Here is a 14,016-nt window from a genome sequence, read left to right as displayed (position 1 = left end):
CATGATTTGATATAAATAATGCAAAATAATATTAATATTATAATGTAATAAAACAAATCACAGGAGGTTTCCATTTAGATCATTTTCGATTAATCGTTATGTTATATTATAAATATAATGCTACGATAAGAAAACGTAATATTCTGTGTTAATCAGATATATCAGAATTGGGTATCAATTGAATATTTTAACATAATTTCTTCATTCTATATTTACTTCTTTGACTTTATTTTTGGATCTTTTACTTTGGCTTTAAAGAGAAAATCATCATTGTTGTGAAACAAGAAAGTCACCTTATATTAGCTCGTATTTCTTAGTGGATAAAATTTCGAATTTTATAATGTATGTTAAATCTTTTTCATTTCGATTTATTATACACACGTTTATTATGAGTTTGAATCATTTATTATTGATATTAATGATATAAACTACTGTTTTATAGCGCATAAATAAATATACAATAAGATAATACACAGAATATATATATTGCAAAGTATTGCCTTTATCAAATTTCCTTTTAAGCATATTTCTTCAAAATTTTTGATCTATAATTTTAGAACATAACATCTTATTCTGAAGCTATATAACATTGCATATACACATAATTGTAACATATAAAGAAATAAAAAAAAACAAATAATATATAATTATACTAATATATTAAATATCTGAATATGAAATGTAATTCGATATAATATTAACTTTTTGTATAGTATATAGTTGTTGTATAGTTGCATCTAGATTAAAAGGCTAAGTATCGGGACGTACAATACCGCTTAAATCAGACATTTCAGTCGCCTTACCCAATTTTATTAACAAAAGAATGACTGGCTCATTCCAGATTTGTAAAATTTGCACCATTATCGATGATAAATAAAAAAAAACATTCTTCGCCATTATTGAATCAGATCACGGAAGTACAGCACAATACATCAACGATATGTATTTTTAACACTTAATGCATTCCACTGTACTGCATATATATAAGTAGGCACAACTTATTTTTTCTTTTGAAGCATATAACTAACTCCCATCCGATTGATACTTTTGAGGCCTTCCCTAGGTCTTCTTCCATGAGTAATACATTTCCAAAGGTCGATTAACACGCCAAAACTTATCATTCACTTGCCGCAATGTTTGTGAGCCGCTTAGCACTACAAGTTGACCGGGTGAAGGTGCAATATAAATGCAGAAATTTAATAACCTATCCGATTCCGATAATTCAGTATCCAGATCGAGTGTTAAACGCATCGCCAAATATTTACTTAAATGATCCACTGTAACAAATAATTTATAATTCTTGTTGAAAAAAAACTGGTATCTTTATTTTTTTATTTGTAGTATATTTACGTTTTGCATATTTATATTTCAAACAAAAATTTTTAAGTATTTAATCTTTAAGTATAATTTTATATATATATATATATATATATGTGTGTGTGTGTATATATAAATAAAATCCTTTAAAATATTATAATTATGCAAAATATGTTACCTGTAGCATTTGCAGTCGTTTTTATGTAACGAATACTATTTTCTTTCAATGCTTTAATTAAAGAATTATCACCAGCCATTTCTGTAGGATGTGGTTTAAAAACGAGTTCAATTTCATCAAGCATTAAAGGTTCACTGGGACCTTCGCCTTCTGTATCAACCATAGAATCACCGCCACCAGTCTCTGCTTCAGCACTAGAAGAGTCATTCTCCGAATTTTGAAGACTTTTCTGTCGTTTTGGTGGTTTCAAAGTTTGATTTGCAGGGTTTGGCGATGGCGTAGTAGAATTCCTAGATGTGGTACCTAGATAAACATATGTAAAAATAATATCTGTTATTATTTTGCAGGATATCGTAATCTTAGAGATTACTTGATTACTTGCATATTTCAAAGAAATATTTGACATTTTGAGAATTATTAGTTATACCTCCACTATTCAAAGGTCCTGTTGTACTTTGAGAAGAATCGCTTTGATTTGCTACAGTCGATGTATTTGGTGGAATAGATGTACTAACGTTTGGTGTATTGTTATAAGATGCGTTACTTGCATTTTCAGATTCATTAGCATTTTTTCTGGAGCGCTGTGGACGATTCTGACTTTGTAACTTAATACCCTCTGTAATGGAGTTAACAAGTGCAGCTTGTGAATGTGATTTATTAAGTTTAGCCAAGACTCGTTCCTGATGAGCCTCATACTCATCTCTGCTTGGATAGATCTTTGAGATTAATAAATCAAAGTTTGGATCTGGTCTAAGAGATCGTTTGGAAACTAATTTCTTTCTACATGTAGGACACTCCTGTAAATAATATTGCAAAAATAATTATAAAAACGGTTAAAAAAGTAGAAACAAATGTTTTTATATTTTACTATGCATGTGTGTGTGTGTGTGTGTGTGTGTGTGTGTGTATGTGTGTGTGTGTATGTGTGTGTGTGTGTGTGTGTGTTGTGTATGTGAATTAAACTTAATTATAAAATTACATAGAATTATATAACTATATTAAATAATATATTTATAAAATCTAAGCATAACAAACTTTATGGAAGATATAAAACTGTATTATTCTTGTAAAATGAGTGTATCTTCTACGAATATTTTGGCGTATCTATAGTGTAGTAATTACAATTTTGTTCTTATGTTAAGCACTTACTTTATTACCGCTCCGTAAAGCTGTAATAATACAATCGGAGCAAAAACGGTGCAAACATTCCTTAGTAGTCATAGTTTTTTTCAACATATCCAAACAAATGGGACACATCAGTTCACTATGCAAACTTCGTGGACTAACCGCGATCTCCGTATTGTCAGTAATCGCATCCTGAGGAGTGCGATGTAATTCATATAGAGACAGTTCCCATGTTTTATTAAGGCCGACCTGTTCCGCAGATGCCATCTTGATCATATATGTTTTGTACACTGTCGTACACTAAGCAATACGCTAGCAATACCAGATACCAGAGAGTCGTGGAGACTCCTAAATCCACTGAACTATATATATATTGAAATGGGCACTGCCATGCTACATACGTTGACGGATAGCTAGCTTGAGACAGAGTCCAATATATCGCTATGCTCAGAGAAGTGCGACCGGTGTTACAAGCAGAGCTGCCAGATTGAAGACCCAAGCAACGAGTTTGGCTTCAATGCCTTCAGTGCCAAAGAGAATAATGAATGTATGATGAATATATCTCTTTTCAACTACTGCTCCGTTACTGTTCCGTTCCGCTATTTCTTTCTCCATGGGGATACAGCCTAAGATAGAGTGGAAGGTCTTATAAGAGCATAATGTATTTTTGCATATATAGTCTTCAGTGCCCTCTCGTGAGTCTGATGCCTAACTTAATATCCCCTGCTTCTTGAGCGCTCACTAAACAGTTATAGTAATGGCGCGTTAGCAAGGCATAAATCTATCAACATTAATATTATATTAATATAATTATTAATAGAAAGAAAAATAATATAATATTTATATGAAATTATAAATTTTATTTTATAATAAACATACATATGGTGAAAACAAATTTGTAGTAAGTACACCACGGACTAAGGAATAGAGGGACGGAGCACAAGCTGTACCGGGGGAGCACGTTTGCGGCGGGGGGGGGGGGCGCCATATTCGTTTAGTAATCACCACACATAAAACTCACTAATTGCGTATGTGTGAGAAATAAAAGTCAGATCCTGCGCACAATAAACAAAATAGGAAATAGAAATAGGAATAATTATTAAATATTAAAAATAAGAAATTGGAATTATTTATTTTAAAAATAAAAAGAATAGAAAAAATTAATGCATGAATTAAGAAATAAGAATTGGAACTAATTAATATATTTTATTCTCTTGTTAGATGTAAAATAATTTCTCTTTTTAATATTAAATATTTATTGCTATTTCTAATATTTTGTCTACTGTATGCAGAGCCTCAGAGTAATAAAAGTTAAAGTATTTTATAAAATTTATAGTACGACAATAATAAAACCGCCTAATCTCTTTACGCTTGTCACTCGTTATGTGTAGTTAGGCACCACTACACGAGTGTAACCATGTCACAGACACAGAATCTCTGTGTGAGAATCGCTACATCAATATGGCGGAAAGCAGTCCCCCCCCCCGCACGCTTGAATTACCATCCCCTCTCGCCTAAACTAGGACTTTTTTAGACTCGGTCCCTCTATTCCTTAGTCCGTGAAACGCACTTTGAAGATTTATCCGCTATTTTTTAGCAGGAAGTACTAACTAAACGCATGCGCACCCGCACCGTGCTCCGTACCCACCATATTCAAATAAAAATTATTTACTTTGTGTTTTAAACAAAAACAAAATGTTGGAATATAAATTTAACCAATTATTAATAATGTACAAACGATGTACAAACGATTAAGCGCGATAAATTCATAAATTATAGTTTACCTGACGTAATTGCGACGTAAAGGGGGCTAACCATCATTAGCGCAGTTACGAAAACTTTGTCATTTTTTTTTTAAATTAACAAAAAATATACAAATGATAAAAATCATAGTATGTACATTCATGTACATACAAACTATGTACAATCCGAAGATATCAATGTTTTTACGATTTGCGTTGGGAGAGGGGGCAACTATATAAACCGTAATAAAATTCTTGGAAGGACTTGGGTTGTTTTCCAGCAAAGGGCACAAGTTGACACAAGTTGACACAAATCGACACAAGTATCATTCTGTCTTTGTTCCATATTCAATGAGCAACAGAGAGAATAATACTTTTGTGTCGTTTGTGTCTCTTGGTGGAAAACTACCTTGTGTAACATTTCTGTGTTATCAACCTTTATAAGCGACTGATATCCTTTCAATCTACTGCTATTTATGTTGTAAGTGTTAGAGCCACTGGTATGGGATGGATTGTAGTATGCTTCATTAAAAGCAGAGATTTGTTATATTTTATAGTATAAATAAATATTATCAAGTGTGCAAAAATAAATTGTTACAATGTATTATTCATAATTTCTATATATTCTATTCTATTTCATTTTTAATAAATTTTTTAACTGCATATTGTCGAGTCGAATAATATAAAAAATTCTAAGAGATTTAAAAAAATATAATTCCATTGTATCACCAAATGTTTAATTTTGTACAGGTATTATTGAGAAAATATTATCATTCAGAGGCTTCATCCCTTCATCCCTTAGTGGACTCATATATTGCGCTTATCTTGTAAATCCTTTCATCATACAATCGATTAACTTGTATAGTGAACCGACTACCCATATAGAATTTGTGTCCTTTGTAAGTATATGAACTTCTAAAATTGATACCGACAAAATAATACACTTATTGTCACAATTTTTGTTTTCAGGCTAACGTGTGTCTGAGATATGTTGTGTGATTACTTTCTGTTGCAGTTACATATTGACCTTAATGGCAGAAAGCCGTCTATCCTGCTAATGCGAATGTGTACCCAATCTCGCGGTAAAAAATATAAAAAATATGAAATAAAAATTTCGTATACAAAATTGTGACGGAAATATTGTTACAACACATTGGTGTAAATTGTTATTGTGTTTAATTTAAAATGCAAGACGTAAATAATTTTAATAAAATTGATTTAGACGATATACTCCACTATGTGCGATTGTTTGCACTCGAATTCGATGGAGATTTAGGACAAGTTGGACACAGTTCGCATTGATATTGTATGAAAAAAGCGTACAATTGCAATAAATTCATTCGGCACACGCATGAATCTAGATTTCTTTGTCTTTATCATGTAGGCAAATAGTACATAGCATCCATAAGCGGAATTCAGTCAAAATATCTTGTACTAGCTCAAAGGAGTAAATAAAGTTTACAACTCATTTACAAAGCTACAAGTTATCAAATGATCTAAGTTCTCTGTGACGCTATATGTGAACCGGGGAATGTATTCTGGGTGGTGCCGGCGAGGTGACAGATCGGTTTGCCCGGGAAGCTTGTTCGCGTCGACCTTCCTCCAACTGTTTCTCAAGCTGCTCTTTCAAGACTAGAAGCTCTCTTGTTCTTTGATAGACCGGGTCCTATAAACGTATTTTAATAAACATATTTTCTAATTCGTAAACTGTTTATATCGAGGTAATATTTTCACATACTTGCTGCCGCATGCTGGGGTTCCATCTGCAATATAGACTCTTCCATGGTTTGATATATCGCATACTAGCGACTGGCATTAGAACAAGCTGATAATTTGTGCCAGACCGGTAGAGAGGATTTAGATAAAGAGGCAATTGATTGTTGGTATACGACCAAAGAGAAACTGTTCTTTGCTTTACTTGCTCTTGCATTCTTTCGCGTTCGCTGTAAATGTTAACAAAATGACTCGTGTATCCACAAAGTATTAGGCAAATTACTTATGTATACCTGCTAAACAAAAACGTGCCGAATCTGCAAGAGTAGAGATGATCAAGAATTGTAATTAAAAAATGTTCATTAAATTCGAAAGCGTTAGGGAATTGCCGCATTATCTGCCACACACAATCGATAAATTGTAGAAATACTGGCGATCTATCCGCATCACTGTGATGCTCATCTCCATGACCTATTCTCTAAAAAAACCATTATTCACTATAAACAATGTGACAATAACATAACATGTCAAAATTTCACAGAATAAAATTATCAATATCCATGGAAATAATTTAAAATTCTCTACGTGGAGATACCTGTTGAAATTTATGCCCAAAGCTAAGCCATTCTTTTTCTATCAGAACCTCAAATCCTTTAATTGTTCTATAGTATGGATCTAACATTAACATTGCGAGAGCTGTAAGCTAAAACAGACAATAACCATGTGAATGCAGATTTAGAAATGACGAACTTGGAAATAACCGACATTTACTTGTGCTGTTCGATCCCAACCGTCCGAGCAGTGAACCAGAACAGAAGTCTTATGATTTTCGACTTTATCCACAATTCTCACCGCTCCGGCAAGAACACATTTGATATGTTTAAGCCACATCGTCGATTCTATACCCGACAGCCATCGAGCTTCGTCAATTGTGGGGAAACATAATTCTAAAATAAAGTATGTGTAGACAAATGTACAAAAACAAAGCTTTGTATCAGAAAAGCAATGAGTCTGTAATACCTTTTAACTTCCTAAGACTTTCTCTCATAACGTGTATATTGTGAATATCGAGAAAGACCAATTCCGCATTCTGATAAGCGTCTTCGCTTTCGTATCCACCACCTTTCGCTTTGTTCGCTATTGCATTTGGCATTGGCCGTGCGTCCATAATGAATAGTTTATGACTTTGTGCGTTAGCGTCCATTATTAATTGAACGTATCTCTCATCCTCGCGACTCCGTTTCCCTCCGACACCTACCAATGGTTGAGCACAACGCGTTATCGTCGCCTGGCTTTCCGGATGAATCCATGAGAGAACTGGCAGTCTACCTCTACTTCTAAAAGAAGCAGATGCTTGAAGATCTTCATCGGTTGCTGCAGCAGGCACTGCCCAAACAGCTGGATAACTGTCACATAGTGAATATGTGTCATTGATTTTAGATATTTTCCACATGTCATTATTTACACCCTGAAATCCAATAAAAAAAAATTTCAAATTTCAGACAAACCATTATAATATTATATTAAAATATTTTTTCTGTATTTATAAATATATTTCTAAAATTACTAAATGTTAAAATAAATAAAACAGTAATTTTGTATTTGTAAGTATGTCCGTAAATTTATTAAATCCTTAAAAGCTTTCAGTTTTAAACTGCATATCACATTTCGTGATATTATAGAATATTACATACCATTCTCTTTAGCTCTGCAATAGGCTCGTAAACATTCCAACCATTTTCGGAGAAAGTCTCAGAATATTCAAAGGCAAACAGAGGTAACTTGTGAGATAATGGAAAGGAATACTGTTGTAGTTTCTCAAATACATCTCGTCTGGAATGATTCTCCTGCTTGTGAGCAAATCTGAGATTTCTCATGTCCTTACAAAACACTTCGATTCCATAAGAATTCTCTCCTCTGCTCGATGCGCCACCGACTTTCTCGATTCGACTAACAACTCCCAATGGCACTTCAACAACATAAGGCGTTTCTCGATCTATACTACGGAAATGGAGCTTGTAGTTTGTAACACTAAGGATTCCTCTGGCAGGTCCTGAGTAAGGACATAAATAAGTAACTTCGTGCGCAATGCCTTGCACTCGTTCTCCATTGAGAAGTGGTGGCCCCGTGTCTCCTCCAGATAAATTCTAATCAAAATAATGAAATAACTAACAAGCTACAAACATCATATAATACTAACAAAAAATGGAAAGATTTTCTAAAACATAACTTCAACAGAATAAATGGTATAACAATAAATATATTACAAAAGTAAAAGTGAAAATATATCAAGACACACGATTATGTCTCGTGCCAAGTTCATGCGCAACGCGCTTTTTAGCGACTAGAAATAATGGTAACATATTTTCTAAATAAGAAAATGTTGCATTTTAATAAAATTAAATTTCATCGACTAGATATACACATAAATTAAAAATGCCATAATATGCAGAAATAAAAATAAAAATTGTACTGTGCTTGAAACTTTACTACAGACTCACTTTTACTTGATTATCTTTTTTAGCCTCCAAAGCAGAGACTATATTATTATCTGTTGAAGTAGAGCTTGAAGAAAAGCTTTTTGAATGTGATGCCTTTTCCCAACTCTCCTGAAGAAATTGCAAGTTTATTTAAAACTCAACAAATAAAATTATGCTGTATTGTTGGCTTCAACAATAATTAATAATATACTTTTGTTCATACCGATTCCTGGCCCATTTTTGAATTAAGTGAACTGCTTTTGCTATCTGAGTTAAGGGAATCTGTACTGGCATTCTTTGAGTTGCTTTGCTCTGTACTAAGAAGTTCTGCACTGCCCCTTTTTTCCATACTTGTATTAATAAAGATAGTCAAATTTTTCTACTTTTGTCGCATTCTTGCACTTAGTTTCATTTATTATCCATAGCTGTACAATCCGTTAGAATCTGCACATAACGAATCACATTCTAAAATATTGATAAAAATATACTATTTATACATTAATAATATCAATCACTTTTAAGTACAAATTTATAAAATGTTAAACTAAGGTATCAAGATGACAATATCATTATCTAAAAATTAAATCTGATAAATTACTTATTTTTAAATATATATACAATAATTAATATTGCGTTCAAATATTTCTTGAATGTATAAAAATTGTAACGTATAGAAAATCTAAACAATTTTTTTATGTGTAATAATCTTAAGTACTGTCTCTGCACCATAACCTCACAAAATTTACAGAAACTATTATAACAATGATAAAATAATTTTGATATATTTTTAATTTAATAAATTAGCAGTAAAATTATCAAAGTACATTATAAACAACACTTACTTTCACATAAACTTTATAATAAAAAAAATTTTTTTTTTTAAAGACTGATATAATCGAAATTGAAAGTAAATTATGCCACGCCCAAAGATATACGAGTTACTTTATTAGCGATTACGTGTGCAAAAATTTCAGTTGCATCAATATCCATATGATGCGCTAAGTACAAACCTATATTTCGAACGTTTTTATACAATGTACCCCTGCAGCGTTTACTCCTGTCAATGCAATAGACTTTTGACAGACGCGACCATCTTGCAAATAATCGCAGACAGGTGACGCTGCATTTAGTGTTCTCAACTCCACGTGCATCGTGCATTTGTGCTGCACCTGTTCGAAACTACATATCAAAGATGGCTTTGCTAAAAATGTTTTTAAAAATTTGTGAAAAAACAAACAAATATTTTTCAAATAATTTCTCACAGAGATTAAACCATGAAACTTCAATAATTTACATTTCACATAAAATATAAACGTATTTGATAAATTATTATTAATTAGTAATACCCATACAGCACAAAACATTCTCAGGATATCCTCAGAACATCGAGGATATTTCGGTGTTCCCAGGATGTTCTGAGAACATCGAGATCTCCCCAAGATGTTTTAAGGATATGTAGGATATTTTGTGCTGTATAGGTAAGAACGTTTTTTATTTAAAGGCTACCTTCAGAAAACACAAAACTTAAAAAATTAGTTTAATAATTACAAAATAAAATCTGATTTATGATTTAGATTGATTATGATTAGATTTATATAATAAATGTTTAATCCATAGCCTTCTCTTCAATTCTTAATTTTACAATACAAATGCGTTAAAAATTAACATAACTTTTTTATTTTATTTGATGTCAATATTCTAATTAGTATAAAACATAATTATTTTAACATTATAATTTGTTTTTTTATATTATGTATATAAGAACAGTTTTATTTATAAAATTTTTAAATTCTTATTTCTTCATACACATAAATAATTTTTTACATTGCTAAAAAATCTTTTAACTGGATTTAAAATAAATACATTTCCAGATTATTAAATTTTGATAATGAATTAATTGGTTCAATATAAATCGCATAATCTTATGAGCGCAATGTGAAACGACGGACGTGTGTTTTTTCCTTTGACAAATAAATGCAATTACATCTATATTATATGGATTCCGGAATAGTTAAATCTTATTAAATGTTAAATTGGATTACGGTCAGGCTCTGCTTCGTGCGTGTTATCAGCTCCAATGGATGGTCGCAACTTCATATCTGAAATGACTTGTAAACCAATCAATTTTTCCTTATCAACCGGCACATGTATCGCTCTTTGTGTAACGCGCCTTGTAAGATGTAATTTGACACTCTTCCTATCATCAAACTCCTTGGCGTCTTCCAAACTGCGCCGTTGGAAGAAACTCCTAAGCTATTATACCCATACAGCACAAAACATTGCATTTACATTGCAGCAATGTTACAATCTTGCAAGTTGCAATGTAATATTGTTGAGAAATTATTGGAACATTGAATTGTAATATTTCATGAGAATGTGACAGCAACATTGCAAAAACATTACAAGAGCAATATTCGGTAATCGCTACCCAGGGAGAAATACAGGTCGAAGAAACGTCTAATAGACATCTAATAGATGTCTATAGACGATGTCTATTAGACGTTTCTTCGACCTGTATTTCTCCCTAGGTAGTTCGTTCGTTTATCGCTATGCGACGCGCGTTGCAAAATCTATCTCGTATTTAAGTTTTAGTCATGCTGATATAAAACTTCCAAAGAGTGGCTAGTAAGATTAAAGACCTTAGTAACTATTTTTATCAGTTAAATTTTTCTGATACGACCTTAACACAGGGAATTCAGATATTGAACTGATTGTTCAGAAATCGGACAGATAAATGTCCGAATAAATAAAAATATATACAACATTATTCTAAAATTGCAATAACAATGCATTATTGCAAATTCATTACATTGCAATATTACTGTAATATTTTGTTACAATCTTCCTAAAGACGGACATTTTAACGTTGTTGCAATCCCACAGCAATGATGCAACAACATTTTGCAGTAAATTTGCAATATTGCAACATTGCGATGAAAGATTGATGCAATGTGTATGCAATCTTTGTGTGCTGTATGGGTAGTCGTTCTCACAATAGTTAGATCAAACGCTCGTATATAAACCGATGCCCGCTTATCTAAACCGAATAACCGTATTACTCTTACCAGTAATCATATCACCACGCGAGTCTCTGGCGTCAGGCGTATGCACACGGTACAATTGTTCCATAAAACCAAAAGACATATAAATACAGGCCTTCTGAAGCCACCGCTCAATTCTTAAAAAATTTTTGGAACTACAATGTCGAAATCAGCTCCTTTGCAATCCCTATTCTAAACCTCGCATCTATGAAACCATTCTTACAAGTTCTTATATTTTTCTCAGAATCTATAACTTAGAATAATCCAACGATAAATTTGCGAACTCTAGCAATTTATAAGTCTTGTCTTAGATTTTAATAATCCTACGTTATTGTAAGATTTATCAGAATATAATTATTTCTTTTTTTATATAAATACAAATTTTTCTCCTACTCCAAATTCCCCATAAAAAAGACTTATTTAAATAATTAAAAATTAAATTCTTTTCTTATTAACATTCTTGGTTCTACTTCATCACTGAGAGGACGAGCCACTAGTGACAATATATTGTAACTTTATAAAGTAATACCAAGATCATTAAAATATAATATCAGCAGATTATTCGTACTACCTCTGATTGTAGAGAGGACAAGCTTATAATCATATGCTGTCGTTAATAATGAAGACGGTCCACACATCGACGTACAGCATTAGGCGCATAATTCTGCATCATAATAATTAACTTTCTGTTCAATTACATGTAACATATATTTTTTACTTTTATGTAATAGCCCAATGCCGAAAATACGTCACGCCGGCAGAAAGAACCAACTCCGTCGATTGGTCGCCGAATTGTGTGTGTAAATAGATTAAGTTACCGCGCCGTGAAGAATGACAATTGTGCCGCGGATAGTGAAATCCGTAATCAACTAATTAATAGTGAAAATAGTGCAACGAGTGAAATCCATATTTCACGGGGTGAGCAGTATCTTCCTTGGCGGCTGCTGCCTATCACTATCGATCCGAGACCTCCAGCAATCGAGCAGATTCCCAACAATAATCCAAAATGAAAAACTATGCCAACAAAACGATGAGTTTACTCAATTTTTATTTTACCGAAGATTATCTAAAGGCAAATTGACTAAACAATTAGCATGTAAGACAAAAAATTATACCGCATCAATATTTATAACGAAGACTTCAACTTCCCGTTTTCTACTCGTGAACTGCATTGAGCCACGGATATAATTTTATGTTTTAATTATTGCCGAAATTTATCTGACTTTGCGTGAAATAACTTTGAAAATGTTCTCGGGCACCATTTAAATATTGGAAGTGTGGTTTCCTTAGCAAAGTGTCGCGCACGAAATGTATCTTGTCCGTTTCCTATCCGCGATTGTGACGCACGCTTTAATTATTTCGTAACATTAATAAATACGTTAACAAAAACAGGTCGGAATATAGCTGATTTGTTTGACTCTACAAGAGTTTTAACCCATACAGCACACAAAGATTGCATACACATTGCATCAATCTTTCATCGCAATGTTGCAATATTGCAAATTCACTGCAAAATGTTGTTGCATCATTGCTATGAGATTGCAGCAACGTTAAAATGTCCGCTTTTAGGAAGATTGTAACGAAATATTACAGTAATATTGCAATATAATGAATTTGCAATAATGCATTGTTATTGCAATCTTAGAATAATGTTGCATATATTTTTATTTATTTGGACATTTATCTGTCCGATTTTTGAACAATCAGTTTAATATCTGAATTCCCTGTGTTGAGGTCGTATCAGAAAAATTAAATTGATAAAAATAATTACTATGTCTTTAATCTTACTAGCCACTCTTTGCAAGTTTCATATAATCATCATGACTAAAACTTAAATACGAGATAAATTTTGCAACGCGCGTCGCATAGCGGTAAACGAACAAACTAGCGATTACCGAATATTGCTATTGCAATGTTATTGGAATGTTGCTGTCACATTCTCATGAAATATTACAATTACAGGTTGCAATAATGTCTCAACAATATTACATTGCAACTTGCAAGATTGTAACATTGCTGCAATGTAATTGCAATGTTCTGTGCTGTATGGGAATTGGCGGAAATCCCGGAGTATGCGTCGTAGCACTAACGGACGTATATGTGTAATAATAAATTAATGTGTATTATTAATTAAATTAAAAAAACGTGATAATTATTTGCTTTAAATAGATTCCAACTGTAGGTATTTGTTAGGTCGTTACATTCGCGAAACGAGCCACGTAAACCCAATGGTTAGAGAATGTCTTTGTGAAAACTGTTTTGCGAGCAAACTATCGCATATAAAACCTCATTTTGTGGTTTTACAAAATAAACACTACGCATCAGTCGGTCGCCTTTACCCGAGACTTCATATTATTTGCCGTCTTTATCTCGCACAGCTTCGACCACTTTCTGAATGTCGTGTTTGCGAAGATCTATAC

At 32.5% G+C, this 14,016-nt stretch overlaps 2 protein-coding genes across 5 annotated transcripts; both read right to left on the bottom strand.

The window, feature by feature from the left end:
* Window positions 1-435: 435 nt before the first annotated feature.
* Sce (E3 ubiquitin-protein ligase Sce) lies at window positions 436-3,247 on the bottom strand. Of its 2 annotated transcripts, XM_012377006.2 has the most exons (5): window positions 3,022-3,245; window positions 2,645-2,869; window positions 1,923-2,292; window positions 1,496-1,798; window positions 436-1,277 (listed from the first exon to the last, which is right to left on the bottom strand). In XM_012377006.2, exons 2-5 carry the CDS (start codon window positions 2,750-2,752, stop codon window positions 1,060-1,062), a joined length of 999 nt encoding a protein of 332 aa, XP_012232429.1. In that variant the 5' UTR covers window positions 2,753-2,869; window positions 3,022-3,245; the 3' UTR covers window positions 436-1,059. The 2 variants fall into 2 exon arrangements, with proteins under 2 accessions (XP_012232429.1, XP_012232427.1); XM_012377004.2 differs by having other exon boundaries at window positions 2,645-3,247.
* Window positions 3,248-5,718: 2,471 nt separating this feature from the next.
* Window positions 5,719-9,683, bottom strand: mtm (myotubularin). 3 transcript variants are annotated; one of them, XM_012377002.2, is made up of 10 exons: window positions 9,566-9,683; window positions 8,779-8,999; window positions 8,577-8,684; window positions 7,770-8,222; window positions 7,096-7,543; window positions 6,847-7,022; window positions 6,671-6,778; window positions 6,369-6,553; window positions 6,101-6,305; window positions 5,719-6,028 (listed from the first exon to the last, which is right to left on the bottom strand). In XM_012377002.2, exons 2-10 carry the CDS (start codon window positions 8,902-8,904, stop codon window positions 5,876-5,878), a joined length of 1,962 nt encoding a protein of 653 aa, XP_012232425.1. In that variant the 5' UTR covers window positions 8,905-8,999; window positions 9,566-9,683; the 3' UTR covers window positions 5,719-5,875. The 3 variants fall into 3 exon arrangements, with proteins under 3 accessions (XP_012232425.1, XP_067206233.1, XP_012232426.1); XM_067350132.1 differs by lacking the exon at window positions 9,566-9,683 and adding an exon at window positions 9,398-9,537; XM_012377003.2 differs by lacking the exon at window positions 8,577-8,684.
* Between the last annotated feature and the right edge of the window lie 4,333 nt (window positions 9,684-14,016).

This window comes from Linepithema humile, chromosome 2, assembly GCF_040581485.1.
Source record: "Linepithema humile isolate Giens D197 chromosome 2, Lhum_UNIL_v1.0, whole genome shotgun sequence".
In the NCBI taxonomy this organism is placed as follows: domain Eukaryota; kingdom Metazoa; phylum Arthropoda; class Insecta; order Hymenoptera; family Formicidae; genus Linepithema; species Linepithema humile.
This window is presented reverse-complemented; position numbering and strand designations above follow the sequence as displayed.